At 44.2% G+C, this 16,466-nt stretch overlaps 1 protein-coding gene across 15 annotated transcripts in view; it reads right to left on the reverse strand.

Moving 5' to 3' along the window:
- The window catches only part of LOC118674202 (BTG3 associated nuclear protein), a 147,884-nt gene that overhangs the window by 52,505 nt on the left and 78,913 nt on the right, over positions 1 to 16,466 (reverse strand). For 12 of the 15 annotated variants that reach the window (XM_036345664.1, XM_036345657.1, XM_036345665.1 and 9 more), the window contains 3 exons: positions 15,521 to 15,651; positions 13,350 to 13,421; positions 10,081 to 10,119 (listed from right to left, as the gene is read on the reverse strand). In XM_036345664.1, the coding sequence (XP_036201557.1) occupies positions 10,081 to 10,119; positions 13,350 to 13,421; positions 15,521 to 15,651 (242 nt within the window). The remainder of the gene's footprint in view (positions 1 to 10,080; positions 10,120 to 13,349; positions 13,422 to 15,520; positions 15,652 to 16,466) is intronic. The other 3 variants (XM_036345666.1, XM_036345663.1, XM_036345669.1) reach the window with 1 other exon arrangement.

The following is a 16,466-nucleotide window of genomic DNA, read 5'->3' on the forward strand; positions in this document are numbered from 1 at the left end:
TCCCTTCCTCTCTGTAAAAAATCAATAAAATATATTAAAAAAAACAAAAACACACAACAAACATCCATACATCCATACTTACTTATACAAATGTATGGATTTCTGGTTGTTTATACTTTTATATAATTGAATCAGGACTCATTCACAACTGGTTCTAATTCAGGCAGATTTAGAACTAGAATCCTCTGTATTTCAATGCCAATGTCAATTAATGTCTGCAATTTTTATGGACATGGTAACTTCTTGTTCAACCATAATTCCCACTTACATGACTATGTGGAGACAAACCACTTACTCAGTTTCACTGGCAACTCAAGTGCTCAAAACAATCAAGAGTAGCAATCACAAAGGCAGTGGATACACCAAACGCAAAGTGCCTTGTCCATGTTTAGCTGCACTTATCCCAGCTGACCTTGCCGGAAATATCTCAATTAACCCAGAGAGGATTCACATCCTTGTCAATGTGACTGAAATGCTCAGCTGGCCTACATGCCCATTCTCTCCTAAAAAAAAATGTTCTTAATTTGAGTATTACATGATGCTCTAATTAAAACAACACATTTCCTATGCCTTATGCAATCTAAACCCCAAGAAAACAATTATCTTTAAGAAGAGGAAAAAAGTAAAATATTTTTGTTTCAGCTCACTTAAATGAGTTACAGAAGATGTCTGGTTTTGATATGAAGTCATGTGGCTGGGAGCTTCATGTCACCAAGTGTGACCTCAGAGCACTCCTGCTTCCTCTGTGGTGCCAAAGTCAGGCCCCTGTCCTATGCTGACTCCACAAAGCCTCCCGCAGAGCAGGGCACACCTCAGAGTTTCAGAACCACCTTCTCCCTCACCTGTCACACAAATGTAAACTTTAATACCTTATACTGAGGATATTTTTAGAATAAATGTCCTTTCTTTTTGGCCACTTCTTTCTTCCACTACTCAAATTTAACCTAATCTCTCCACTTCCATGTTTAAATTTATAATTGCAATGCAATCTTCTAAACTAAACCAGATTTTTTTGTTGTTCCTCCAACTGATTAGATACTTCCGTAAAATTATTTTGAGTTGGCCAAGTGTTCAATCACATCAAATTAATCAGAACCAAACCATGAACCTTTTGCTATTTAAACTGAGTAGCTGAACATTCCCTATAAGAACTTGGGAATTTTTTAACCAAAATTCACCATTTAAATGGAAAAACTGCTATAACAAGCTCGCAGTCAACTGTTGGAGTTGCACATGATTTCTGAGAGGCTGGCCTGCACTGCTGAATAATCACATCTGAGCTTGCCCCATCATCTGTGCTCTCATGGTTTTAAAGTATCACCTGTCAGCTTCCACTCACCTTCCTGAGGATTAACCTCCTAACCCATAGTTTGCTGCTGCCAGCACCTAGGGACACTGCTAATTAGGACCAAATTTGGATAACAGCTTTGATATTATTTAATTACAGGACATAGTCCTAGCCATGTAAGTAGGAAGTATATTTACATACAACATTTGAGTGTATTACTGCAAGTGCACAACACACACGAGCAACGAGTTTGTGCAGCCGGTCACTGGTGCTTTAAAAGGCTCTGAATTAAGCAGAAATGCTCTCAGGATGTAACATAGTTGTGAGAGTGTTTTAGTGCTATCTAGGGAAAGGTGGGAGTTTGGGATAGGCTGGAATGCACTGTTCCCATTTAGAACATCAGAGTAGAAATCCCCCACGCACCGAAGCCTTGCTGTCCAGTGCATTTCCGGAAGAGCAGGGATCTGAGGAGTGAGGGTGCCTGGCCAGCCAAACTCTGACTCACAGCCACGAGTGCTCATCTCTGAGCCTAAAAAGGGCTCCCAGAACAGAACACACACTATACTTTATTTCACCAGACCCCACCACATGTAGGCTTTGCTGTAGAGGTGGCTTTACCTGTCCCACAAGTGAGGTGGGCCAAGTTCAGAGTGTGACTTGAGCGACCTCAGGCTCTGTGTGTCCTCCCACCCTACCTCTTAGGGGAATGTTGCCTATTCTCCTCTCCTCACCTGAAGAAGCTCTCTGGCAAACTGCAGGTGAGAGCACCAGGCCGACTGAGCACCTTCCTGAGCTCACCTAGCGAGTGAAGGAACCCACGCCAGGTCTGAGTGCTGATCTGCTGTACTCTGCTGGGACTGTTTGTGGCAGGCCCCACTTTTGAGGCTCAAAGCCAAATCTGAAAAGTTAAACGGAGTTTCAGAGATCCTCTTGGTTTTCCCAGGAAGAGTTCAACTTGGAAGTAACACTATCTATGTCCACCAAGCGCCTCAGGCTCCTGCCCTCCAGGAGGTAGGAGACACGCACAACCATCAGCCCACACCACAGGCCCCTGCTTCCTAAACAGTTACTCATAGGAAAGGCACTCATTTCAGAAAACAAATGTTTCCTCTCTCCTCCATGAGATTTGCATTTTGCTTGAATCCTCACTTTCCCCTGAAGAACAGCCAGTGTCGTGAAGAACAGAACCATCAGGCTGGCCCACCACGGCAGGTGATGGGACTCCTGGACAGTGCAATGCACACCGATATGTGACCTACGTCTAGAATTCCTGGCTATGACCAAAGGAGTTCCCGTGAAAGGGCAGCAGCATGACTGTTACATGAACACAAGGCACAATTAATCAGAATTTAAGGGTTGCTCCCAAAACATATTTTTAACCTCATCATTCTTCATCAGTACTCAAAACTGAGCCAGATTCTATTCATTTAAAAGTGTTTTTAAAATGTCTTGCCAAGGTTAAAATGCCCACATAACTTTACAAGTATTTTCTACGTACAAAGGAGCAAGGCCGAGAAGACCTGGTCACCAAAGTTAGCCAGAACTGAATGTTGTGCCTTGACCTTCCAAGCAACTGGACTGAGGAGTGTTCTAGTCACATTTGACCAAACTCCACTTCCTGGATCAGGGAAAGGAACTCAGGCACTGAAAAAAAGGCACAGGCTGCCATGACCAAAATGTCCATTCCACCTAATGAGAGTTGTAGGAAGTGTGACTGCAGTTTTCTCCGAGGAATTAGAACAAGCACCCTCAGCCTTTTCCGGCCCCAACAGGACCGAGTTACATGGCAGTCAGGTCCAAACCTTGGCAGTGCTATGAACCATAATCTGGGATTTTCAATAACACAAACATAATGCCTCATGCCACCTGAGATTCCACTTGCTGACTATTCCCTAAGGTTACTAAAACATTTCTTTAACAAATAATTTTAATTCATTTAAAAAAGCTAAGTTCTAATCTAAGTTGCTTCACAGTGATGAGGCTCAGATGATCTGCTTTCTTTGAAAGGTTCATTCATGGCCATAATTTTAACAAGGAAAGGAACATTTCCCAATTAATGCTTTAAATATATAGTTTTCTAAAAAATGTCTCTAAAATCACACACACACACACACACACACACACACACACACACACAAATAAAGGGATGTTCTCTGCCAGACTCAACATGCAGAATTTCAAAGGTTCACAGTCCAGTGACATCATTCAAGAACAAAACCAATCTTACCTATTTTGGGGGGCTTTTTAAAAAAAATTCTCACCTAAGTATATTTTTCCATTGATTTTTTTTAAATGTATCTTTTATTTATTTCAGAGAGAAAGGATGAGAAAGAGAGAGATAGAAGCATTAATGATGAGAGAGAATCATTGTTCGACTGCCTCCAAACTGGGGATCAAGTCCAAAATCTGAGCATGTGTCCTAACCAGGAACTGAACCATGACCTCCTGGTTCGTAGGTCAATGCTCAACCACTGAGCCATGCCGGCTGGGCTCCACTGATTTTTAGAGAGAGTGGAAGGGAGGGGTTAGGGTTAGGAGAGAGGAACATCAATTGGTTGCCTCCCGCACGCACCTTGACCTGAGTAGGGAATAGAACCTACAACCGAAGTACACGCCCTTGACTGGAAGTGAACTGGGGACCCTTCAGTCTGCAGGCTGATGCTCTATCCACTGAGCCAAACCAGCTAGGGCTAAATCTTACTTTTATAAGTATGTAAAGTAAAAACTTATCTCTTCAGAGTCTATTCATCATTCTCACACCCTGCCTGTGTGATCAGTTTCGGGGGGTTTGGATATATGCACCCACTCTCCCAGAGAGATGGCCATGTAGACAATGAGCGTCTATCAAGAGCCAACCAGATACCAGGCTGAGCACTGGTCAGCCTCTGTTTTGGGGGAAGGCGCACCTTCCTGAAGCAGGTCCCATTTCAGCGTCGAATAAACAGAAGCAGAACAAAGTAAAGTCTGCCCAAGACGACACACTGACAGAGTGGCAGCACCGAGGAGAGACTTGGGCCCCAGTTACAACTCTCCCACCAACTGGCTCTCTTCCAAACATCCCACCCCAAACAAGGGTCTCAGGAGGTAGCACCATGGGAGTGCACGGATATGCCAGTAGACAAGAACCCTGAATAGGTGCTTCACCTCTCACCCCTCACCCCCATCACAGAGCTTACCAAGGGCAACAGGGGCCTCCTACTCTAACTTTCTCTGACAGAGAGTAAGTGGAAGATGCACATGCATTAGGTCCAACATGGCTGCAGGGCCCCATGGAGAAAGGCCTCTGTTTCTGGCAGAAGCTGGCTCAACGTCCCTGGCTGCTCCCAGCAGGACCTCCCAGTACAGAGCTGCTGCAGCTGACCCTCCAGGACAGGGCTCCTTCTCTCCCCTAACCTTCCCCACAAGGATGACTAAGTAAGAAAGGAGACAGTAGCATGCAGTAGTGTAAGACGTCACCTACACTCCAATAGTATCTATGATCAGACTGGGGACAAGAGAAATTAGCACAGTTTGAATTCATTTAATAATATGACTTTTAACAACAATAGCATCTGGAACAAAGCCATAAACACATGTGAACATCTGGAGGACCAGCCTCTGGCCCATGCATCTTTCTCCAAGGAGGTGCCTTTGTCCAGAACCCATGACCAGAATTACTAGTAGAGACAGTATCTTAATTTCAACCCTAACGCATTTGGCCATCTGGTTTCCTCGCAAAACAGTAGATGTGATGAAGGACGAGGAATAATCGCTACTAGAAGATATATATGCATGGCCGAAAACTGAGGGACGAGAACAGGAAACACATGAACACACCCAGAGCCCAATGCTGCCTCGAACCTGCTCACAGACATGGCCATCCCTTGAAATGCGGCTTCCGACTACACCTCCAGTTCACCATGGTCTCCAAGTTGGTCATCTTTCCAGATCCTTCTTTCCCATGTTTGGGAAGCAATGGACACTGCTGCCCTAAGCCCCAATGTCTGTAATGTACCAGGCATTCACATGCTCTCATTGGACCCATGGTGGACCTGCCAGGTGCCACACCCCTACATGGGACAAGAGCAGGATCTCTTGATAATTAATTTGAAGAAAATATATGACTCCAAAAGGATGGTCCACTGTCAGAACCATATTACACGACTATGTAAATGTAGTATAATAAACACCATGCCACATGAAGACATCAGCTCTCTCTCCTGGAAATGAAATTCACTGCAGACTTGACCATACAAATCCCACCAGCAGCAGGAGGGATCAGCACAGCACTCCTGCCAGGTAGTGCTTTCACAGAAGCTCTGCCCTCAGCAACACAAACAAGGGCAGCGATACCCATCTTAGAATCAGAAACGAGAAAGCCTGTGATAAACATGACCATATTATAGAAACAGAAGTGGGCAGGGGCTCGACAGCCCTGGCATCAGGAAGGAAGTATCCCTGCCATCAGCTCCTGAATGATGCTTAACTGTAAGGATTTTGAGTGTTGTTACTTAACCAGCCTGAAATTAAACAGCAGTTAGACCTACTGAGTAAGAATTTAACTTGAAGCTCATAAAATAGTGGATCTATGAACTCAAAAAGACATGTAATTTTGTGTATATGATGCCATTTTACATAATTTTTAAATTACATCAATAATACATAAATTTCTTTTTGCACTTCTATAATTCAGGAGGATTTTCTGTTCCCCAGAGTTGAGATAACTACTCAACACCTTTTGCCCCCAAAAAACTGGCATGAGCTTGGTGTTGTCAGTCTTGAGTAAATGAAACGCCAACATTTACACCAGGACTGGAAACCTGGAATAGGTCCTGGAGCATTACGGAGGGAAGATTCTGAGGCTGTGTCAGGCTAAAGGGGAAAGAGCCCTTGGCACTCAGGGCCTCTCCTCTTGTCGGCATGAGAGGCCGGGGGAGGGGAGGGAAAGTGGAGAGTCAAACAGACTAAGACTGAGGGGATGGGGGGAGAAGGTGAGAGATGGGACCACAGGGCGCCTGCCTTCTGCACTGCTGTGTGTCAGCCCTATCAGTGGCGTCGAGTTGAGTGGGGTGTTTTGTGTCTTGAGAAACACCATTCTGTTTCACAAGTACTTGGTCAACTTAGAAAACAAAGTTGTTATGAGCAGGATAACTTAACAGGAACAAGAACTGGATAGATGATAAAATAACAAAGAAAGGATTAGCTAAACAGATGTTTAACAGAAATAGGCAGCTTCTTATGAACACATACTGTTTATTTAAATCAGGAAGCAGAGTTTCTTTAGAAAGAAAAAGGTGTTGGGTTTTCTTAGTCACCATCGGCATCAGTTTTGCCTTTACTTAGGTTCTATCTTTAACTGGAGGTCCCACAAAAGTGACCAACAATGAGAATCAGGTGGAGATTTTCTAGGCAAAAAAATACAGGTGACTAATTAAATTATTATTTACTAGTGGCCCGATGCATAAAATTCATGCATGGAGGAGGGGGAGGTTCCCTCCGCCCAGCCTGCGCCCTCTCGCAATCTGGGACCACTGGCTCTTAACCACTCACCTGTCTGCCTGCCTGATAGCCCCTAACTGCCTCTGCCTGCCTGCCTTATTGCCCCTAACCCCTTCTGCCTGCCTGCCTGATCACCCCTAATCTCTGCCTGCCTGCCTGATCGCCCCCTAACTGCCTCTGCCTGTGCCTGCCTGATCACCCCTAACTGCCCTCCCCTGCTGGCCTGATCTCACCCCCAACTGCCCTCCCCTACCAGCCTGATTGCCCCTAACTGCCTCTGCCTCGGCCCCCACCACCATGGCTTTGTCTGGAAGGAAGTCAGTCAACCCAGTCTAATTACATATTACTTTTTTATTAGTATTATAGATAGATTGATTATATAGGATAGGATTGCTTAAATGGGGGTGGGGGGGGGAGCCTTTTTCAGCAGGAGGAGATGCTTTTGGCAGACAAAAATACATAATCCCTATATCTGGACTGATAGCCAGCCATATGCACTATACTGCCAAACCGGTCATTAAAAAATTGAACCCCTTTCTTACACCTTACACCAAACAGCTGTTGCCCTTAAAACCCCTCCTCAGCCCCCACCTTAGGTTCTGCCTTTGCAGTTCACCCAGATTTGGTTCTGACTGGTCGTTGCTACGCCAGTCAGCATCAAAAGCTCTGCCTCCTAGGCAGCCATTGGCTCCTCACAGTTCACCCAGATTTGGTTCTGATTTGTCTGTTTCTATGCCAGTCAGCGCCTCTGGGCCTATCTCCGGGCCTGATCAGAGAGGCGGTGCTCATCAGCAGCCCCCACGGAGGCCTGGAGAGAAAGAGAGGCGTGGCTGCTGGCGAAGCCCAGAGAGAGAGAGAGAGAGAGAGAGAGAGAGAGAGAGAGAGAGAGAGAGAGAGAGAGAGAGAGAGGCAACGGCTGATCAACAGCTGCCACGGAGGCTGTGGATCAGACCCTGCCTCTCTCTCTGGGCCTGATCCGCAGCCCCCTCAGCAGTCAGTGCTGGGTCGCTACAGCAACCCAGCACTGACTGTAGGACTGACTTCCAGTGTTCAGTCAAGCCTTCGGTCAGTCGTTACAGACCCTGGGTTTTTATATATTAGAATGTGACACAGAAAGTGATCAGTGCAGTAGTTCTACTTATTTTGTAGTAAGGTTGCTAAGAGAAAGAGTCAGTGGGAACTCGGAGGCAGACAGGCTGGAACAGACATAAATCCACAGTAAATCCCTGCTCGTGTGAACAGGCCGATGAGGCATGGACAGGAACTTAGGGGAGGCAGCAGCACTTGGTGAGTGTGTAGAATGGGAAAGCGCAGAAAATGCTCTTGTTTGGGGAAGCTGCAGAAGGTGGCTCTTCGGATGTGAACTTTAGGAGCCTTCCTGAACTAACAATCGTGAAGAGAGCTCATGTGCCTGCTATACCTATCCACAAAGCTGGGTTCTCTGCCTTCAAGATGTATTTGGAATGGTGTTGCCTGATTAGACACAATGACAGGATAGTAACATAATATAAAAACCTGATTATATTTCAAAATCTCTAGTGGAATTTTGCTCAGGAATAGAGACAGAAACAACAGGGAAATCAAGATCAACAGACTTGCCGAAACTGGTTTGGCTCAGTGGATAGAGCGTCGGCCAGCGGACTGAAAGGTCCCAGGTTCGATTCCGGTCAAGGGCATGTACCTTGGTTGCGGGCACATCCCCAGTGGGGGGTGTGCAGGAGGCATCTGATCGATGTTTTTCTCTCATCAATGTTTCTGACTCTCTATCCCTCTCCCTTCCTCTCGGTAAAAAATCAATAAAATATATATTTTTTTAAAAAGATCAAAAGACTTACTTTTCTCATCAATTAAAGTTCAGGCTATATCTTAATTAGGATCAAATTTCCCTCCCAGTATGAATACAAACCATTAAATTGTCAAAAACAAAGAGAAACTACTGATAGTGACCTGTCCTTTCTTGCCCCAGCCCGACATCTCTGGCCCGACCAAGAGAAACATCACATTGAAGCTGCTGAGAACCAATTCTACTGTGCCTGGCCCACAACTTTATCACCAAGGCAACTCAGAGGAACTGTGGATTTTAATTTTTCATTTCTTTGGCTTTTTGGCTCTTTTCCATGGAAACTGTTATATTTATATATTAATACTGCTTCAGGACACTGATTAAAACCCATGTGTATATTCAAGAAGAAATTTTCAAACCAAGAAGCTCCAATTTAAATAAGTGCAATTCTCCCAAGGCCCTCTGAGGGTTCAAGAGAAAATCCAAGGGCTATAACTATCCTTTCATTTCCTAGTCTAGCAACACATGCTCTTCACGACCGGCTCATGGCAGACATCAGGCACTCATGGTGACAATGGGAAAACAGGTGTTTCAAAGGGGAGCATGCACTTGGTTTTGAGAATAACAAGTATTATTATCTTGAAGTAAATGAGTTCTGTGTTTATGGTTCATGTTTTATAAAAAAAGGAAGATCATCCAGAATTCTGTCATAATTATTCAAAGGTTGCAAACATCACTTTAATAAAAACTCTTCAAAAGGACATGAAAAATTTATATATATATATATCACTGATTTCAGAGAGGCGGGAAGAGGGAGAGAGAGACAGGAATATCAATGATGAGAGAGAATCATTGATTGGCCACCTCCTGCACACCCCCTACTAGAGATGGAGCCTGCAACCTAAGCATGTGCCCTGACCAGAAATCAAACCATGACTTCCTGGTTCATAGATCGATGCTCAACCACTGAGCCATGCCAGCTGGGCAAGGACATGAAAATTTTAATCCCCCGAATTCACCAGCAATTTCACTAGATCTTAGAAAGCAAATCACTCCCTAGAAACCCTCACAGTTGGCACACTTCTCTTTGTGAAAACAATTCATATCAAATGTATTCAATGATGGTCTCCATTACTTTTGTCCAAGATTAGAAAAATTCCAGCAGTAGCTGGAGTTTGACAGCAATATCCATGAACAAAACCTACCTTGTTTTATTCTACAGCTACTGTACAAACACAGTGATCAACAACATTTGTGTCAATTTACAGAAAACAGTTATAAACAGATGTGGAGTTTCATTTACAATTCTAAGCTACCTGAAACTCCACAAAGAGGCAGATGCAGTCCAGAGTCCTGCAGTCAATGTGTCCCCATCGGATGTCCTTAGCCACCAAGTAAAGCCAGTATTTCCCTGAGGCTAATGCAGCTCCGCCCTCTGGCTCCTCAGCTCCTCGATCCCTCCCTGTGGCAATGCAGTGTCTGGGGATCTACTACAGCAAGCAGCATGGAGTGAAGGCAGGTTAGCACTTACCTGCCCATCCTGTCCCACGTGGTGTATCTGTAGATTGCCCTGCAAAATGGATGAAAAAAAAAAGAGATCAAGAATAAAAATGACTTCAAGACACAGCGGCAAAAACTTCCCCATGCCATTCGTGAGTAACCAGCAAAACCACGAACACCAAGTCTACAAAAACTCAACCCTTGTAGAAATAAGCACTCGAAACAAAATATTTAAGCTGAGTTTACAGGTTACTATTTTTTCTTATAAAAAATAACAAACTAAAAGCAAAACATTTTTACCCCTCCCCTGACCCCGCAAATGCAATTTTTTTCTAACTTTTATTTTGAGACAAGTTTAGATTCACAAGAAGAATCAAAAGTGGTATAGCAAGAAGTCCCTATACCCATCACCCAGGTTCCCCCATGGAGACATCTTACATAAGAATAGTGCATTATCACAAGCATGAAACTGGCAGGACACAATACAATTAACCAGACCACAGGCCTACTGGGATCTCACCAGTTGGAAATTCATTTTCACTTGTTTAAAAAAAAAAAAAGTAATAATTTAAGTTTGATAGGTTCTGCTAAATGTCTCTTTGCAGACATCCTTATTTTGACAAAATAATTATTTTTAAATGAACAAGGTAAAACTTTATTGTGATAAGACAATTGTATATTGTAACCTATTACAAAGTAATCATTAATATTATCAACAATGTCTTCTAATTCACTGCATTCAATTCCTAATGGAAACAAAAAAAAATACTGGATTATTTAGACAAGAGGGATTCAGCTATGAAAACTGAAAAAGGGGACAAAATCTGTTTCAAAAATTTAAATTCAAGAATTATTCTTATGCCCAGCCCTGGTGGCTCAGTGGTTGAACATGGACCTATGAACCAGGAGGTCTCGATTTGATTCCTGGTCAGGGCATATGCCCAGGTTGCGGGCTCAATCCCCAGTGTGGGGCATGCAAGAGGCAGCAGATCCATGATTTTCTCTCATCATTGATGTTTCCATATCTCCCTCTCCCTTCCTCTCTGAAATTAATAAAAATGTATATTTTTAAAAAATATTATGATTCTTTTAGCAAAAATAATATTAAAATGTATGTTGATTATTTCCTTTTACTATTATATCAATTTTCCTTCTTTTCAAATGACTACCAGCAAATTAAGCATTCTGACTAAGTGTACGCACCTTCTAGATTGACACTTCTTAATTGTCGTTTGGCCATCCCTTGTCTGTGTCTTTAAAAATTAAGCCTCCCTGCCCTTCAACAGGACACCCCACTTAGTCTGCAAGTTTCCTGCACCACTCTGCACATTTCCCGTGGAACCCACATTAGGGTGAGCCAGCAGACTCTCCATTCACCATCCAGCTCCTTAACTCTGATAGTCAGACCTCTCAGGGCCATCTCCAAGTTCACTGCCTGCTGCTCTCCTTCCCCTGCCGCAGCTTCAGTCACACCAACGTGCTTTCTCTCACTCCCTCGTTTGGACACATGACCATTTCTGAATTAATTACTCCTATGAATGAATCAATCCCCTCCTTTGACCAGGTATTTACTGCTCTTCTCATAGGAATTCATTCAGCCAACGTATCCCTATTCTTCCCTCAGAACCCCTGCTCATCTCTTCTTCCCTTTGCAGGCTGGGCCCACGGACAAATCTTCGGGGTCCAAATGAAAGAATTTCCCTTAGAAAGCATCCCAGAGCCCCTCTCCCATGAGGCCTCTGTTCTCTGCACCAGCGAGTGCTCGTCACTTCCGGCCCTCCTAGCACACTCATCTCAGTGCACTGTGGGGAGCCACTACCTCACATTTTCACACAGCAGCAATAGCCTGCACAGCAACCTGCACAGACTGGGAGCTCAGCAAATGCCTCACACACGAGTCAGTAAGCAAATTACCACCACCTCCACCTCAGCCCCTGGGTTCTGGAAACTGAAAAGTCAAAGGGGCACGACTGCCTTATCTAGTTAAGGAAAGCAGCCTAGCATGCCGCTAGAATGTGAACAGAAGTGTCCACAAAGCAGCTCTGAAAAGCCATTAGGCACCATTAAACTAGTCAAATGCTTCCCTCGAAAGGGTCTCCTGAAAGGCTCTTTGACAAGTTAGCACTTGCACAGTCGCTGCTGGATCTGTACCTGCTTTCGCCGTTGGTGTGTGAGGAAACCCGACACCATGTAACAACACACCACAGTGCAGGTCTGCACAAAGCTGGTACTATCTTCCCAGCCTAGAAATAAGTATGTTTTTAGCTCCCAGTCCATGCTGCCAGGGGCACGCCGTTCCACACCATGCTTGGCCAGCAGAGCGAGTGTGCGCTGCTCGGCAGCCACAGGCAAAGTCAGAGGAAGACAAGTACACTGAGTCTACTGATGCTCTCTTGTGCTGTCGGAAACGATTGTCAGTGTTCCCCTAACAGGCAGCCAACAACTACCCATGCCCTGGACAAGAAGGCTAGAAAGACAAGGTCCCCCTTGAGGGGCTCAGAGAATATCAGCGCCATGACCAGCTGGCCTCACCTTCCAATAACACAGGTGGTCTACCTGACCTTCACGCACTGACCCACTATAGCAGCTGATACACATATGCAACAGCACTTGTGCAGCTGGGATGGACTCCCTACATTCTGTCTTTACCGTGGGTTAGAATTAATGAAAAGCAGAACACCACCAGTGATTAGAAGCCTGGATCTCATGAACTTAAGGCAGCTGAGGCAATCCTAGGAGTGGCAGGAATGGGAAAAGCCATGAAAAGATGCACTGAAAGCTCACAGGACGTACACATGCAGTCTCACCAGTTCCCAATCAACCCACAACGTGGCCACTGGTCTTCCAGAGACAGAGCCCAGGCTCATGAAGGTGAGGAGAACCTGTGAGGTCTTGTCGCAGGAGCAGGGCCCCACCTCCTGCTCTTCCCACTCTCCATGCTGGGGAACTCCCTGGGGCAGGAGAGCAGGGCCACAGCCATGCTGGGAATTAGATCTGCATCTCAGATGGGAAGACAGGAAAGCAGGATGGGCAGGGAGAAAAAGGGTATTCGGAGGTCAGCTCCAGCCAGAAGCAAAAACTGGATATAGCAAGTGTTGACAAAGAAAACTAGACTGCCCATATAAACCCGCAGTGCAGCAAAGGCAGGAAGACAGGCAGGGCCAGTTTGTGCCCAAGGAAATGAGAGTCGGGTGGTCAATGCTGGACGTCGTGTTGTCTGGGGATTCCCAGTTGTCTGCCCCATTTGACAAAGATCAGAATGCAGAAAGCCCACAGGCAGTGCTGGTGGCCACGACTCACCTCGCTGTCCTGCGTGATCTGCACCTGCTCCCCTTGAGGCACCTGAGCGATGTGGAGGTGACCCTGTGGGATCCGCAGCGAAAGAAGACAACAAGAAGCATCAGAAGAAAATCAAAACCAGAGGAAACAAAAAACACTTTCTGAAATTTTTGTTCTTAACTATCTGCTCACGATTCCAAAAAAGACAACTAAATCCTGAATAGTGTAATATAATATGTACATAGTATTAGCTACTTAATAGCCTCTTGAAATTAAACTGTTAGTATATAACACATACAGAATATTTTGCAGTAATTCTTAAAGGAGCAATGGAGCCTAGGAAAATTCTGTTAAGTCTTTACATTTGCTTAAACTGAACAAGCAAATTTCAGAATATGAAGAACATATAGAAAAAAATGGAAACAAATTTCTAGAAAATTAGAATTACTTTTTTAAAAAAAAAAATCATACTATTAACTCAGAGTGATCAGAAACTTTGTGTGCCCTAATCGATTTGGCTCAGTGGATAGAGCGTCGGCCTGTGGACTGAAGGGTCCCAGGTTCGATTCCAGCCAAGGGCACATGCCCAGGTTGCAGGCTCAATCCCCAGTGCGGGGACATGCAGGAGGCAGCCAATCAGTGATTCTCTCTCATCACTGATGTTTCTATCTCTCCCTCTCCCTCTCCCTCTCCCTTCCTCTCTGAAATCAATAAAAATATTTAAAAAAAGAAAGACACTTTGTGGAACTACCCAGAAGGGTCTCCCAGAGATCTGGGAGTGTGGCATGGCGACAGAGCAGTGTGGGATTGTGGGGAGGGAACCTGTACATGTGCATCTATATCAAAAACAGGTCAGTCAATATTTTTTAAATTAAAGAAACACATGACTATCTAAACAGCTGGAATAGACACTAATAAATAAATCAAAACATCCAACTATACAATGCATTTATGTTTGTAGAAACAGGCAGATAAGTAGTTCCAATAAATCTTAACTTTGCTCAGTGATACTGCTCAGTGATATGAATACCCATGATTGTATTTAAAAATTCTATCTTGCCCTGGCCAGTTTGGCTCAGTGGATAGAGAGTCGGCCTGTAGAATGAAGGGTCCCAGGTTCCATTCTGGTCAAGAGCACATGCCCAGGTTGCGGGCTCAATCCCCAGTAGGGAGCGTTGATGTTTCTATCTCTCTCTCCCTCTTCTTTCCTTTCTTAATTCAATAAAAATATTTTTTTTAAATAAAATTCTATCTTAATAAAAATGAATATTAAATTACTGTAGAAATTTCTATTGATTTCATTTTACTATGTCTATGTGAACCCTGTGTCCAAGTTATTCTGAAATTCTTTCACAAAACTTTCTAAAGAGTAACTGCCTTTGTGACTGTCAATTAAACAAAGAATTCACTTCTTTTAACTGCTTCATCTCCTCTGGAAGAAGAAAAACTTCATTAAAAGTCCTCATCAATACTTTCTGGAAGCGCACCCCTTTCCAGGCAGTGTAACATCGAACTGAGACAGGTGACATCAAACTGAGGTCACCGTTGGATGGGATAGGGGTTCCAGGAGAAAGCCCTGGTGATGCAGATGTACAAAAAGAGTCTAGGTGTGACTTAAACATCAACACAATCTCAGGGGCACACTGAAAACATCCCGTTCTCTAGCAAAGTTCCTGCCCCCCACACCTTGGCTACAGGACCCACACAGAGCAACAAGGCTAAGTGAACTCACCGCTGAGCTAACTGCCCACACAAGCTCAACGCATGTCCCACTAGCCAAAGGAAATGCTACACAATAACTAAGGTGACCAGCTTTTTCATTGACCCCAGAAGGAAATTACTTTTTCTTCCCCCAGTAAAAGGGCACTTGTGTTTCCAAAGTGAGAAAATATCTATGACACCTCCCAGGAGGACAGGCAGCAGCATGCACCCTTAGAGCTGACAGTGACCAGCGGGTGCAGCACAGCCATGAAGGGCCCTTGACAATGTCAGGGTTACCCACCAATGACCTTCCTTTTGAAATGTAAGAGTTTGCACCCTAATTACTTCTACTTTAACATGCACTTTTCCCTCATCCCAAACTATCCATGTGATCCAGAAACACAGGGAGAACTGGTCTTGGTTTTCCCAATCCCTGCCACACCCTCCCTTCCAGTTCATTCATGGAGACAGGCTAGTAGAAAGGTACATACTACTTGGACCTGTCCATCCTCTCCAATCTGGTGGATCTGGACCTGTTGGGCGTTGGCCAGGGCATAGTGCAGGGCCTGCGGCTGGGGCTGTGGTATCTCACTGGCGGGTGGTGGCGTGCTCATCAGGCTCTCTGTGGGAAAACAGACGGCTCAGCATCAACCCAGGAGACAAGTGTAGGTACACACATCCAGGCTGCCTTCTCTTCCCCAACCCCAAACCCAAACTCCCACAGAGGAGGGAAATTCTTCATTCTGAAATCCAAGTCAACATGCCCCAACAGAGAGCATGGCATTTTGTAGAGCCTATCGGTAATTAGGGTTAGATAAGAAAGATTTCTGACCTGTAGATAGAAGGAATCTAAAGAACTGACTATTCACCAACAGACTATTCACATCTACTTATTTAAATAAAGTTCCTCAGGATATATATTGACAAAATGAAAAATGTAAAAAAAGTTGATATTAAACTCTGTTTTAAAACAGCAATAAGTAGTATTTGTCCTTGGACAATTAAACTAACTAAAGAAAAAAGCTCCACTCACTTATTTAAAGACACACCTCTAATAAAATTTTACTTTCTATATTCAATCCCAAATGATGTTTGTTTTGATAATGTGTATTAATTTTAACTGTAAAATCTCAAGCAGAGAAATTTTCTTAAGTACTTTTACTAAAGAAAAGCTTTTCATGTATTTTTTAAATAATTTAATGATGAACATCAAATTGACGTGGTATATTGAGTCCCTGCGTGTATGTTTTTTAAAGTAATATAGCAGCCCGACCGGTGTGGCTCAGTGGTTGAGCATCAACCTATGAACCAGGAGGTCAACACATGACCAGGGTTGGGGACTCGATCCCCCAGTAGTGAGCGTGCAGGAGGCAGCTTATCAATGATTCTCATCACTGATGTTTCCCTCTCTGAAATCAATAAAAATAAATAAATAAG

This window comes from Myotis myotis, unplaced genomic scaffold (assembly GCF_014108235.1).
Source record: "Myotis myotis isolate mMyoMyo1 unplaced genomic scaffold, mMyoMyo1.p scaffold_m19_p_19, whole genome shotgun sequence".
NCBI classification, from domain to species: domain Eukaryota; kingdom Metazoa; phylum Chordata; class Mammalia; order Chiroptera; family Vespertilionidae; genus Myotis; species Myotis myotis.